The sequence below is a fragment of the Toxotes jaculatrix genome, chromosome 6 (assembly GCF_017976425.1).
Source record: "Toxotes jaculatrix isolate fToxJac2 chromosome 6, fToxJac2.pri, whole genome shotgun sequence".
Taxonomy (NCBI): Eukaryota; Metazoa; Chordata; class Actinopteri; family Toxotidae; genus Toxotes; species Toxotes jaculatrix.
Window position 1 is genome coordinate 16,841,549 of NC_054399.1, and position 15,007 is coordinate 16,856,555.

The 15,007-nt window shown below is 37.6% G+C and overlaps 1 protein-coding gene across 1 annotated transcript in view; it reads right to left on the minus strand.

Moving 5' to 3' along the window:
- Positions 1–4,859: 4,859 nt before the first annotated feature.
- The window catches only part of ano8b (anoctamin 8b), a 40,294-nt gene continuing 30,146 nt past the window's right edge, over positions 4,860–15,007 (minus strand). Inside the window, exons 14-20 of the mRNA XM_041040724.1 lie at positions 14,120–14,367; positions 13,551–13,710; positions 12,960–13,382; positions 11,748–11,939; positions 11,304–11,435; positions 10,370–10,480; positions 4,860–9,937 (exon numbers count right to left, since the gene is read on the minus strand). Coding sequence (XP_040896658.1) covers positions 9,173–9,937; positions 10,370–10,480; positions 11,304–11,435; positions 11,748–11,939; positions 12,960–13,382; positions 13,551–13,710; positions 14,120–14,367 — 2,031 coding nt within the window. The 3' untranslated portion in view covers positions 4,860–9,172. The remainder of the gene's footprint in view (positions 9,938–10,369; positions 10,481–11,303; positions 11,436–11,747; positions 11,940–12,959; positions 13,383–13,550; positions 13,711–14,119; positions 14,368–15,007) is intronic.

A 15,007-nucleotide genomic window follows, 5' to 3' on the forward strand; every position in this document is an offset into this window, starting at 1 on the left:
CAAAAATTTTTTTGACCTCAAAATGTCATAAAAAACGTCATAGTATAGTAAGGCGTCAAAATCGGACAAAAAAAGTCAAAAAATTTTTTGACCTCAAAATGTCATAAAAAACGTCATAGTATAGTAAGGCGTCAAAATCGGACAAAAAAAGTCAAAAAAATTTTTGACCTCAAAATGTCATAAAAAACGTCATAGTATAGTAAGGCGTCAAAATCGGACAAAAAAAGTCAAAATTTTTTTTGACCTCAAAATGTCATAAAAAACGTCATAGTATAGTAAGGCGTCAAAATCGGACAAAAAAAGTCAAAATTTTTTTTGACCTCAAAATGTCATAAAAAACGTCATAGTATAGTATGGCGTTTTTATTCGGCCAAAAAAAGTCAAAAATTTTTTTGACCTCAAAATGTCATAAAAAACGTCATAGTATAGTAAGGCGTCAAAATCGGACAAAAAAAGTCAAAATTTTTTTTGACCTCAAAATGTCATAAAGAACGTCATAGTATAGTAACGCGTCAAAATCGGACAAAAAAAGTCAACATTTTTTTTGACCTCAAAATGTCATAAAAAACGTCATAGTATAGTAAGGCGTCAAAATCGGACAAAAAAAGTCAAAATATTTTTTGACCTCAAAATGTCATAAAAAACGTCATAGTATAGTATGCCGTTTTTTTCGGGCAAAAAAAGTAAAAAATTTTTTTGACCTCAAAATGTCATAAAAAACGTCATAGTATAGTATGCCGTTTTTTTCGGACAAAAAAAGTCAAAAATTTTTTTGACCTCAAAATGTCATAAAAAACGTCATAGTATAGTAAGGCGTCAAAATCTGACAAAAAAAGTCAAAAATTTTTTTGACCTCAAAATGTCATAAAAAACGTCCTAGTATAGTAAGGTGTCAAAATCGGACAAAAAAAGTCAAAAAATTTTTTGACTTCAAAATGTCATAAAAATCGTCATACTATAGTATGGCGTTTTTTCGGGAAAAAAAAGTCAAAAATTTTTTCGACCTCAGAATGTCATAAAAAACGTCATAGTATAGTATGCCGTTTTTTTCGGACAAAAAAAGTCAAAATTTTTTTTGACCTCAAAATGTCATAAAAAACGTCATAGTATAGTAAGGCGTCAAAATCGGACAAAAAAAGTCAAAAAATTTTTTGACCTCAAAATGTCATAAAAAACGTCATAGTATAGTAAGGCGTCAAAATCGGACAAAAAAAGTCAAAATTTTTTTTGACCTCAAAATGTCATAAAAAACGTCATAGTATAGTAAGGCGTCAAAATCGGACAAAAAAAGTCAACATTTTTTTTGACCTCAAAATGTCATAAAAAACGTCATAGTATAGTAAGGTGTCAAAATCAGACAAAAAATGTCAAAAATTTTTTTGACTTCAAAATGTCATAAAAAACGTCATAGTATAGTATGCCGTTTTTTCGGACAAAAAAAGTCAAAATTTTTTTTGACCTCAAAATGTCATAAAAAACGTCATAGTATAGTAAGGTGTTAAAATAGGACAAAAAAAGTCAAAAATTTTTTTTGACCTCAAAATGTCATAAAAAACGTCATAGTATAGTAAGGCGTCAAAATCGGACAAAAAAAGTCAAAAAATTTTTTGACCTCAAAATGTCATAAAAAACGTCATAGTATAGTAAGGCGTCAAAATCGGACAAAAAAAGTCAAAATTTTTTTTGACCTCAAAATGTCATAAAAAACTTCATAGTATAGTATGGCGTTTTTATTCGGCCAAAAAAAGTCAAAAATTTTTTTGACCTCAAAATGTCATAAAGAACGTCATAGTATAGTAACGCGTCAAAATCGGACAAAAAAAGTCAACATTTTTTTTGACCTCAAAATGTCATAAAAAACGTCATAGTATAGTAAGGCGTCAAAATCGGACAAAAAAAGTCAAAATTTTTTTTGACTTCAAAATGTCATACAAAACGTCATAGTATAGTATGCCGTTTTTTTTGGACAAAAAAAGTCAAAAATTTTTTTGACCTCAAAATGTCATAAAAAACGTCATAGTATAGTAAGGTGTTAAAATTGGACAAAAAAAGTCCAAATTTTTTTTGACCTCAAAATGTCATAAAAAACGTCATAGTATAGTAAGGCGTTTTTTTTTGGGGAAAAAAAAGTCAAAAATTTTTTTTGACCTCAAAATGTCATAAAAAACGTCATAGTATAGTATGCCGTTTTTTTCGGACAAAAAAAGTCAAAATTTTTTTTGACCTCAAAATGTCATAAAAAATGTCATAGTATAGTATGGCTTTTTTTTCGGCCAAAAAAAGTCAAAAATTTTTTTGACCTCAAAATGTCATAAAAAACGTCATAGTATAGTAAGGCGTCAAAATCGGACAAAAAAAGTCAAAATTTTTTTTGACCTCAAAATGTCATAAAAAACGTCATAGAATACTAAGGCGTCAAAATCAGACAAAAAATGTCAAAAATTTTTTTGACTTCAAAATGTCATAAAAAACGTCATAGTATAGTAAGGTGTTAAAATCGGACAAAAAAAGTCAAATTTTTTTTTGACCTCAAAATGTCATAAAAAACGTCATAGTATAGTAAGGCATCAAAATCGGACAAAAAAAGTCAAAATTTTTTTTGACCTCAAAATGTCATAAAAAACGTCATAGTATATTAAGGCGTCAAAATCGGACAAAAAAAGTCAAAATATTTTTTGACCTCAAAATGTCATAAAAAACGTCATAGTATATTAAGGCGTCAAAATCGGACAAAAAAAGTCAAAATTTTTTTTGACCTCAAAATGTCATAAAAAACGTCATAGTATAGTAAGGCGTCAAAATCGGACAAAAAAAGTCAAAAATTTTTTTGACCTCAAAATGTCATAAAAAACGTCATAGTATAGTATGCCGTTTTTTCGGACAAAAAAAGTCAAAATTTTTTTTGACCTCAAAATGTCATAAAAAACGTCATAGTATAGTAAGGTGTTAAAATTGGACAAAAAAAGTCAAATTTTTTTTTGACCTCAAAATGTCATAAAAAACGTCATAGTATAGTAAGGCGTCAAAATCGGACAAAAAAAGTCAAAAATTTTTTTGACCTCAAAATGTCATAAAAAACGTCATAGTATAGTAAGGCGTCAAAATCGGACAAAAAAAGTCAAAATTTTTTTTGACCTCAAAATGTCATAAAAAACTTCATAGTATTGTATGGCGTTTTTATTCGGCCAAAAAAAGTCAAAAATTTTTTTGACCTCAAAATGTCATAAAAAACGTCATAGTATAGTAAGGCGTCAAAATCGGACAAAAAAAGTCAAAATTTTTTTTGACCTCAAAATGTCATAAAGAACGTCATAGTATAGTAACGCGTCAAAATCGGACAAAAAAAGTCAACATTTTTTTTTACCTCAAAATGTCATAAAAAACGTCATAGTATAGTAAGGCGTCAAAATCGGACAAAAAAAGTCAAAATTTTTTTTGACCTCAAAATGTCATAAAAAACGTCATAGTATAGTAAGGCGTCAAAATCGGACAAAAAAAGTCAAAATTTTTTTTGACTTCAAAATGTCATACAAAACGTCATAGTATAGTATGCCGTTTTTTTTGGACAAAAAAAGTCAAAAATTTTTTTGACCTCAAAATGTCATAAAAAACGTCATAGTATAGTAAGGTGTTAAAATAGGACAAAAAAAGTCAAAATTTTTTTTGACCTCAAAATGTCATAAAAAACGTCATAGTATAGTAAGGCGTCAAAATCGGACAAAAAAAGTCAAAAAATTTTTTGACCTCAAAATGTCATAAAAAACGTCATAGTATAGTAAGGCGTCAAAATCGGACAAAAAAAGTCAAAATTTTTTTTGACCTCAAAATGTCATAAAAAACTTCATAGTATAGTATGGCGTTTTTATTCGGCCAAAAAAAGTCAAAAATTTTTTTGACCTCAAAATGTCATAAAAAACGTCATAGTATAGTATGGCGTTTTTTTCGGCCAAAAAAAGTCAAAAATTTTTTTGACCTCAAAATGTCATAAAAAACGTCATAGTATAGTAAGGCGTCAAAAAATGCCAAAAAAATGACTTTTTTTGACGACTTACTATAGTATGATGTTTTTTATGTCATTTTGAGGTCTTACAAAAAAAATGCCATAAAAAGTCATTTTTTGATGCCTTATGGCCGTATGATGTTTTTTTATGACAATTTGAGGTCTTACAAAAAAATGACTTTTTTTTGCATTTTTTGATGCCTTACTATATTATGACGTTTTTTATGACATTTTGACTTTTTTTTTGGCATTTTTTGACGCCTTACGGCCGTATGACATTTTTTATGACATTTTGAGGTCTTACAAAAAAATGACTTTTTTGGCATTTTTTAACTCCTTACGGCCGTATGACATTTTGAGGTCTTATAAAAAAAATGTCATAAAAAGTTATTTTTTGATGCCTTATGGCCGTATGATGTTTTTTATGACATTTTGAGGTCTTACAAAAAAATGACTTTTTTTGGCATTTTTTGACGCCTTACTATATTTTGACGTTTTTTATGACATTTTGACTTTTTTTGGCATTTTTTGACGCCTTACGGCCGTATGACGTTTTTTATGACATTTTGAGGTCTTACTAAAAATGACTTTTTTGGCATTTTTTGACGCCTTACGGCCATATGACGTTTTTTATGAATTTTCAGTGTTTGGTAGCTTCACACCACGCGCGCATGTGTGAATTCGATTACGCAAATTCGTACGTGAGCACATACGAATTGATGTTTAGAAAATAAAATGAGACTCGATTCAGAATAGGAGAATCGATTTTATCAACACAGCTCTAGTGTTCTTTCTGCAGAAAAGTTGACCACAACACATTAAATGCATTTGAAATAGTTTTATTAATTATTTTTCAGGTCTTACAAAAATATGACAAAATAAATTAAAAGAAATAAATAGTCCCATTTCCCAGTATTTTTCTTTAAAAGATTTTTTTTGTACAGTGGTACATTGGAAGAGCATATGATGTTCAGTAAGTGAGGTTTCTATGAAGATGACTTATCTTTAACTTTGAGGTTAGGGTCAGGTTTCAAAGTAGCTGTAGTGAGAGTCTCACATCAAAGTCCAGAAGACATTAACTAAATTCACTCAGTCCTTTCCCACTGATTTCACACCAGACTGACTTGTAAAGAGCAGATACAGTAAACCTAGACTCCTAAAAGAACTGTTGCTGCTTTGATAGTGAATTTAAGGTGGGAGATGAGTCTCAGCTGTCTGAGCTGCTGTCCCTATGCGAGGGACGCCTGTGCTTGGCCCGAGAAATTAGTGACGGTGCAGTCACTGGTGTGGGATCAAGTTTTCAGTGAAACCCCAAACTCTTCAACATCTGTTACTTTATTTCAATTAATGCTTATTTAAAGACTTCCATTATAACAATATGCAAAATTTGTTGTTACTGCCAAGAGTGCAAGGATGAAAGAAGTGAAGTTGGTTAATGGTATCCATTTCTATCCTACAAGGTTTTAAGTTTTCCCTGAATAAGGAGGAACTACATATGTGTAGGTAGGGATGGTGCCGGTCCGATCCAGTATCTGTATCGGGTTCCGATACCAACATATTTCACGGATCGAAAATTTCCGATCCAACCTGTAAAGATTTCCGATCCATGAACCATGTCTGTGCATTAATGTTGTCTACTGAAATGACTCCACAAGTGATACCCTGCCGGCTGCTCTGCTAACTGGCTGCAAAATGTGGAATGGATTTCCTGAACGGAGGCGTGTGTCAATGTGACGCGAAGTAATGAGACACACCGCCGTTCAGGAAATCTAACCAACTTTTCAGTACATGTCCGCTGTGTGAAAATATTTTGCACTAGAACCACCACGAAGCAAGACAGCAACGTGCAATGTTTGCAATGTGCAACGTTTGCAAAGCTGTTGTACTGAGGGGTGGAAGCTCTGTTGCAACCTACAAGTGGTAATAAGTAGCGATTAGCTCGATGCTAGCATAATACGGAGAATCCCATTGACAGGCTAGCGCATTAGCATCGGTCGCGCTATTAACTTTTACAGTCAAGCGATAAACCAAAGCGGGACACCATGACAGCAAAGTCATACGGGTAATTCACACACCAACAATATATTACTCACAGACTTATGTCCCTTCCAGGTACAGCAGTAAGAAAATGAACCGTGAGTGAGCTTGCGCCCCTCAGGATGTTTGAGATTTGAAAAACCTTGATTTGTTGCTGCTACAAGAGTCATTATACTTAATTAGTGCTGATCAGATGAAGGAGCCCTTTTAATTCTATTTTATTTGGAGAGGGGTAGTCTAAAAGAACGTTACCCTTCATGGGTATCTCTTGAATTTAGTAAATATTGACTGTTAACAGGATTTCCTGTTTTTCTGACTTTATACTTACCTCAAGTTGCCTTTTGGGACATACATAGATACATTCGTACATATACTTGCCTGTAGAGAAGATTTACTACAGCATCATATAAAATCAACAATAGTGATAATGGTAATATTAAAGCAAGCTCTTTTATCAGAATAGTATCGGTATTGGCAGATACCCAAATTTAGGTATCGGGATCGGATCGGAAGTGAAAAAATGTGGATCGGTGCATCCCTATGTGTAGGCATGACTTTTAAACTCCACTGTTATATGCCACCAAATGCCCTTATCTCTGCCTTCTCACTCTTTTTACCCCTACTAGGACACTGGCTTGTCCTTTCTACAATTCTTTTAAAAGATGATGAATAGATTCTATTGCATCATGGTGTTATTCATCCCTGAAATCCAAATGGTGCAAGAATAAAGGTTTCGATGAGACTATGCACAACTACTCTGTACTATCTTGAGCCCTGTTATGCTGTTTTTTTCTGTTGTGAAGTTTCCCTTTAGTAATGAACAGCCTGTGAGAATGATACACTGGTGATATTAAATGTGTCTCAGCCTTGCAGCTCTCATCTTACATGTATAATGAACAATGACTTTAAAATATAAAAAAATGTATTGTAGATTGCCAGTAAAACTATACTGTGACCACCCAAATGTCCTATTTCCTTATTGCATTTAATGTCAGTAAGATCTTTTTGCCTTTCTGTGGAAGTACATTTTTGTTGATTTTGATTGTATTTTCTATAGGCATGTGGCTATTTACTTACTATACTAAGTATGACATATGAAAGGAACATCAAAATAAATCAATAAAAACTTGTCTGAAGCTGTTTTCATCACCCCTAGAACAGACAGATTCTGTAAACGCAAAGCGGTAGATGGATGAGATTATTGTTATTATTTTAACTAGAGATTCCTTGCATTAAATATGACACAGGATGGGGCTGAGAGAGCTGTCACTGACGGTGAAAAGTGAGGAGACATAAAGAAAAGATGCATAGAGTATGGCTGAGGATGATGCACTAGGATTTAGTGTAGGGGGTGGAGAGGTTAGTCTTGATTTATAGTATTACATGTAAGTCTTGTGTAACTCGGTTATTGCCAAAATCCTTGCCAGAGGTGATGGTGCGGAAATGCATAGTTAGTGTCTCAAGACCTACAGTGCAATGGCCTCTGCAATGTTTTTCACTATGTACCTTGTCTTATGAATTCATAATGCATTTCCCTTTCAAAGCGCTCTTCTGTATACTGATGACCAGACACTGATTTATTTATGTTATGGGTAGTCAATAGTGAATTGAAATAAGTGGAGAAAAAAATCATTTTTCTATACCGATAAACTGTGGCACCACCTTCTGGAGACCCTGCAGAAGTGAAATACCAGTTAATGGCAGATAATGATGGGCTTACTTACTTAAGGAACATATTGTTCATGAACAGTGTTGAAGTATATGAATAACAGAATCTACAGAACACTTATCTTGGGATAACAGTGTAATCCTAAAAAATAAGACTTTGGTTAAAAAAGGAGTTCTCTATCATCAGCAAATGGCGAGTATAAAAAAGATATGGAGCTCAACATAAATATGAACAGCTATTGTTTAAAAAAAGCCTCATCTGAGTATTTAGGAAAAACCCTGCAGTTGCTGAGAGCAGGGACAAATAAGACGATAGCATGTGCTGTGGGAAAGGAGGAAAACAAACAATCCAGCTTTTGCATAATGCTATGAGGCAGGCTGGTGTCTGCCCTCTCTCCCGCAGAGAGAGATGCGTTTCTATGCAGGGCGTCAGGATTTAGTGCAAATGTTACTTGTTTAACTCTACGCTCATTTGCCAAGTCTGGTTAGAGTGTGTGGAATGGAGCACCATCTGTGTTTACAAGGTGCTTTATGGTCTTGGATGGATGACAGCAGTCAATAGGCTTCCATGTTCTATTTTTTTCCAAATCGCCATTGCCTACCTCTGCTTTTATTTATTTATTTTTTCCTTTTTTTTTCTTGTGTCTCTTCCACCTGCTCTTTTGGGAAAAATACTGGTATGCACTCGACTTAGTAAGCTCATTACTTTCTTTTCAAGCAAATCGGATTCTGCCACAGGGTGGGAGGAAGTGTACAAAGCTCAGACATCACCTCTGCTTTGAAAATAAAGCTGGTGATATGTCAGGGGTGTTTATTAAGGGATGATTGATAAGAGTAATTAAAACACTGATTGATATTGCTTTTCCATTTTTTCCACTTCAATATAAAAGTGAGGGGCCCAAGAATTCCTCACAGTTAAAAATGAGACATATCTAACGATCACTTGTGATGTGACAGCTAAAGAACACTCTCAGTAGTTATTCAATGTACAATCTGTGATCCTTTCATACCACTGTATTTGTTTTTAAAATCTTTTTCCTCCACAACAAACTGTTGAATCCTAGTGGGAGGCCACCGAGATGCTTACAATTTCCGACTAGAAGAAATCAAGAAACACAGCTCTCTGCTTTAAAGGCTTAAAAATATTAGAAACGCAGCTCATGCATTTCTTTATGTATTGCAGACAAGGAAGGATTTGTATGTTTGTGTGTGTAAGGGAGTGTGTGTGTTTTTGTTGGGTCATAATAGGAAGGCTTGCGTCTTTCATATAAAGCCTGTTTTTTGTCTCTCAGCAAAAAAACAAAACAGTCATCACTAATCAGTTTCATCCTTTCCTCTCTCTGCTTCAAGTACTTCTACACATTGCCTATGAGAGGGCACAGAGGGTAGGTCAGGCCTTTCCTCACAGTAAACACGTCACCTCTCTGGCTGGGATGTAACCAAAGACAAGCTTGTTCTCTGGAGCTACTAGGCTTTAGGGCCAGCCGTGTCCAAGTCTGTTGAATGTCCGTTCTCGGGCTCCTCCACTCCAGGCGAGGGGATCTCATCCGGAACGCCGTTCAAGTCAGACCTGGAAGGTTGTCGTTCTGATGTCTGTGATGATGATCCTTCCCCAGATCTGGGCAGTGGAGCCCCATTCACATATGTCCCTCCCTCGGATTTCCCAAAGTTAAACAGTTTCCCAGGGTTGAAGGCTTTGCTGGGTGACTGAGAACGCTCCTGAGAGCTGCTACCTGATGATGAAGATGATGATGATGATGATGATGATGATGCTGCTGCTGCTGCTGCGGGATTACTGGCTGTGGCGGCAGCCGCAGAAGCCGCAGCACCTTCCTTCTTGTTCTCAGGTGACTTGAGGAATTTGAAGCTCAGGAACCCAGGCAGCTTTGGCTCGCTGCCGGTGGGTGACTGTGGGGAGCGGGCACCACCTGAGGAGAACTTACTCTGCAGTGGGATGATCTGTTTCAGCTTCATCACATTATTGTTGGCCAGCAGAGAGCTGGGCCTCTTGGGTTTGTCTGACCCACTGGCCCCACCTCCTCCTCCACCCCCGGAGCGTGATTTGCTGCTGTGACTTTTGTCATGGTGGTGATCCCCAGAGGAGTCACCCTTGCCGTCATCCCGCTCCCTTTCTCTGCGGGCCATATGCTCCGCCTGCCTCTGCCTCTCCTCCTCCTCTCTCTTCCTCCTCTGCAGCTGCTGGTAATGCTGCTGTGCCTGCCGCTCATGCTTCTGCAGAGGAAGGGAAACATTCCCACAATGTATTTACTGGGATCAGCACTAACCCAGCTAACCATTACAATACTGCAGTGCTATCTAACAAATCCCTTACTACAGTAACAACCTTACATTAGTACTGCAGGGTCTACGACAGCTTAATCTCTTCTCTACGTCCTACAAATTGTATTTCTCAAAAGTACTGCCACTAAAATATCACCTGAAGTGTAAAACAAGCAATTATTCTCCAAAAAGGAAGCTGCAGTGCTGCAGTCCAGTATGTTTTCAGCAGAAAGTGTAGCTTCTAGGGTGGCTATAGATTTTTTTATTATATTACAGTACTCTGCAAATAATGAGGTAGTTTTCTCAGGGCTTCAAACTTACTGAAGAGCTCACAAACTTGAATTTAATCCCTTTCACATGATTTTTTTAGGTGTCAAACTTTACCTTAAAGGCCTCCCTGCGCTGATAGTCCAGTTTAGCCATCTCCTCTCTAACCCATGTAGGAATGTCAGGTATGGCCACATGGATGATGTACTTCAAGAGAATGGCAAAGTGCTGCAGATAGATTAAAAACAAAACAGTAACTACATGAAAACACAATCCCAGTCAGAAAGAGAACACAATCCTTCAGAATACTCTTTTAGAGTATGTGACTTGAACTGATTTTTGCGGAAACAACATTTGGGTCGTGAAATTCTCCTTCTGATAAGCCTGACTTCTTTACCAGGCCAAGACAGAGCTGTAGGCTGTTTACCTTTTTCCAAATATAGACAGCCACAGAGTGCACAGCTTACAGAACCAGTATCAAAATATGTTACAAGAAGTGGGAGAAACATGGAAAGAGCTGTAATCCATTTGCTCCTGCTTTTCAGAGATTGGTATGTTGAAAACCCATTTCATATACATTACTTTTAGACACTTTTAACGGCAGTTATGTTGTGCTTCCTTCAGTCACTTGGATATAACAATAGATTGTTGTTGCAAGACACCTTTTTATTGCCCAGTTATGGTCTATCAGCTTATACTGACCACCACACCTTCCTCTGAACTGTGTTTTAAAACCACCTGAATCATAAGACGATTACATTGTGTGACAAAACATTTTACCTTCACCTGTTTTACACAGTAATATATGATGATGAACCATCAAAAGTCTTTGCTGGTAGAAAAAAAAACACACAGTAGTAAACATGTTTGCAGCTGATATACTAGGCCCATTTCCTCATTAGTGCTGCTATATTAGTGCTGCTATATTTTGTGCCGGGTCATAAAAAAAGGGTGAAGCTGAAAATGCTGGTGCCCAGAAAAAAAGTTTGAAAAAGCACTGCTTTAAGTATTTCAGACCGACAGGCAGGAATGACGGAATGAACTGTGGTACCTCGAGGATGACGATAGAGATGATGGCCATCTCGGGGCTGAGCCACGGGAAGAGACGCTGTAGCTGACCACACTGACCAATCAGGTAACAATTCACTATGATAGCAATCAGGCCCATGGCTTCCATTGCAGTCTGAGTTAGAGAAAAATGACCAGATTCAGCATTGTTGTTTTCAGCTTTTCTGACAACGGAGGAATCATTTAGTTCAGTTCAATTCTTCTCATTTATTTCAGCCAGTTAAAAGCAATTGATCTAATGACATTGTTACATACTGTTCTTAAGGTTAGTACTGTTTACATGATCACCAACTCAACAGTATCGACAACAGTATCACTGGAATATTTTAAATGGGTGTCTTTGGGTGACAAAGAATTCAGTCAACTTTCAGGAAAGGCAGAAAAATCTCATGAGCTCATGTTAACTTTTACAGTGTGTATCACTTACCTGCCACTGGCCAATGCTCTCCACTCTGACTCCAAAGGGCCTCTGCAGACCAGTGCAGAGCTTAAAGGCATCACTGCGGATTTCAATGATGTTGTTGATGAGAGCACACATGGCAGCCAGAGGGAAGGCTGAGGAGAAGAGCACCACATAGCCAAACTGGACAAACATCTCTTGGTAGTCCTGGAAGGTGTCCTGAGAGGGATAAAATGGATCATTACACCACAGCTCTACCAAGTATGTACGGTCTGAATGCTACTATTTGGCAGCCAGAAAACAAGACTGTGTTTCTGTAGACCAAATCAGTGTGAAATGGTACCAAATAACAACAAACAATGGTGTTAGCTTTGTAAAGCTGTCATACAGATATTTATGAATTTTAGGACAATAACCCAGTTTTGTTCAGATCACCCTCTCAGCACTTGTGGGGTGCTCTGTAACTGTGAAGGCTGAAGGATTCTGTTGGATTAATGCTGCAGTGCTGCATAAGACAGAGTAGAATGTAGTCAACTGTTCCCCAGCTGACAACATTAATGGCTACGTTGTTTACCTACTATTATACAATATTTTTCAGCTATTTCCTATCTATTCTGACTGAACCTAAACCATTGGCAACTGTAAATGATGATCCTATGGTATGGTTATATTATGTGGTAGATTCTACAAAGGAACTCTTAATGATCTTAGTTTCATGGAAAACCTTTAAGAGGAATTTGTCATTCTGGGTGGTAAGAACTATGTCAATCAGCTTTCCAAAAACTGTACTTTAACAGAAATCATCTCAAACCCATTTTTGAATCTGACCATAATTAAACACAGGGAGTAGTCCCCCTTGAAATCCCTCTGGCTGTTGCTGTGAACATCACAGAAAAGCGGATTTACTTCCTGGTCAACTTGCCAGCTGCCATATTCATGCACGCACAGCAGTTGGTTTATAGTAATGGAAGGTTGTGGCTCCCTCTCGATTTAGCCCTCCCACAGCTTTCCCACAGATTAAGATCATTCTTTCCTGAGTTTGCACTTTCTAAATGTCTACAACAGAGATGGTGAGTAAAACTGTTACCATGACTAATACTCATAACAGGCAAAAATAAGAGAATAACACCCAGGATGACAAATACTGAAATTCATCTTCAAAGGGTTTTAAAGGATACAAAGTTCCAACCTAACCCTGTGCACAGTTTACAGATTCAGATAAAATGCAGTCCTTCTTACAGCATAAGTCTGCATGCAGCTCTCCATCTCAGCCTGAGTGAGTGTGGTGCTCTCTCTTTCCTCAGGTGGGTCCATCCACGACTCCCTTTTTGTTTTAGGCTCTGGTCTCTCTGCGCTCCTGCCTCTTCTTCTGTGTCGCAGTGACGTGCTGCTCTCAGGCCCAGAAGGCAGCGGAGCAGAGCTGGCAGCGGCAGCAGCAGCAGCACCAGTAGCAGCAGCACCAGCAGCAGCATTAATTCCCTCAGCCCCACCTGTCCCTCCCCCACCCGACTCCTTCACATCATGGATGCCATTATCATCGTCCTCGTCGCACATTTCAAACAAAGAGGCAGGGTCCATTCCTTTTTCCACCATAGTGGGGCTCCCCTCCTCCAGGAAACTGCTGTCCATGGGGGGCCCACTGCAGACCGGCCTTTTGTCCACCTGAACAACAATCAATCACAATCAGCAACACCAAAAACCATTCATACTACCATTGCTACTAAAAACAAATCTTGTTACTATATTGCATAGCCCCTTTCTTATTTGCTGATTCATGTGCTACAGCATAAGCAGATTAACACACAAATTGATGATATCACACTGTTGTACCTTCTCTATGAAGCTGACTTTCCTCAACTTCAAGCCACAGTCGATCAGACTTTCCTCCTCCGTCTCTCCTTCACTGAACCTCCCACTGTCAGCCTCGTCCCTCTCGCCTCCCTCTTCTTCATCAGGCACCCCGCATCCTCCATTTAAACACTTCTTTTCCCTGAGAGGAGTTGAAGAGACTGACAGACATCAGACAAAATCTGTGTTAACTGCTCACAGTGGTGTCCTGATGGTCTATTTACTCAGTGTCTGACCAGCATGAATCATAACTGCATGCAAGTGCACAAAAAATGGCAGATAAAGTGGCTTTCTATTTGAACCCAAGCAGGTTTGTTTGTAGTGACTAATCCACTGAGTGTTGGTGTAAATGACAACTGTAAATACAAATGTCATTGTTCATCATACTGGTCGTGTCAGTTTCTCTAAAAGCAGGCTTCAAATTGCATCAGGAAAGGATTCATTTCACCTGTTTTTGACATCCAGTTGTTCATCCATGCAACCCTACTATACGTGTGCATTTTACAAAAGTGATTTATTAACTTAAAGAGAGTTTAAATAATGAGTTTGACCTTCTTTCTGGCTGCCCCACCCCAGGCCTGGTGCCCCTCAGTCCAGGTCCTGGCATGCTCTGGTCGGTGGGAAAGGCTTGGGCTTTTCCAGCTGCCAGCCGGGCGTATTTTAGCAGCACCGAGAGCAGCAGGTCCCACACAGCTCGCAGTGTAAGCTCACCCAGCTTGTGGCGCTCATACAGGTAAGGCTGCAGCACTTCCTTCACATTTTGAAGGAACTGGCGTATGATGAGCAGAGTGGCCAGCATCTGACAAGGACAGACAGAAAGAGTCAGCTTACGCTTCAGCTAATCAGAGGATTTAAAAGAAATACTTCCCATCAAAAAATTCAAACAGCTTGGGATGGAAGAGGTAAGAGAGAGGTCGACGGAGAGCGGATATAATCAGGCTGAGAGAGCAGTGAGATAAACCCGTATGCAACAAACCAATGAAAACACAATTATATATGCAGACTTTATCCACAAGCAGATCACATGTGGCAGAAAATTGTTATTGAATGGTTCACAGTGCATTAAAAATCCCATGACTGGGATGTGTCCAGAAGTGTAATATGATTGAAAGAGCCAATAGGGAGCAGTGTAGCTGCAGTTTTATGCTCCATCTAATTCACTGGGAGTATGCCCTTGAAAAAAACACATGAAACCATATTTCAGTGGAATGTGATGCATTGAGCCCAGTGACTGATGAACATGGGCACTGAAGTCCTTTCAGCAATATTCATACCTTGAAGAACAAATGCATATCATACAATATAGTAAGTACCAGTATGCTCAACTTAAAGGATATTGCAGTTTATCAGAACTTGGGTCTACTTTCATGATTTTGGGATTCATTACTATTGTCATAATTTTATAGCACTTGGCAAGTCATCTTTATTACCCAAATATT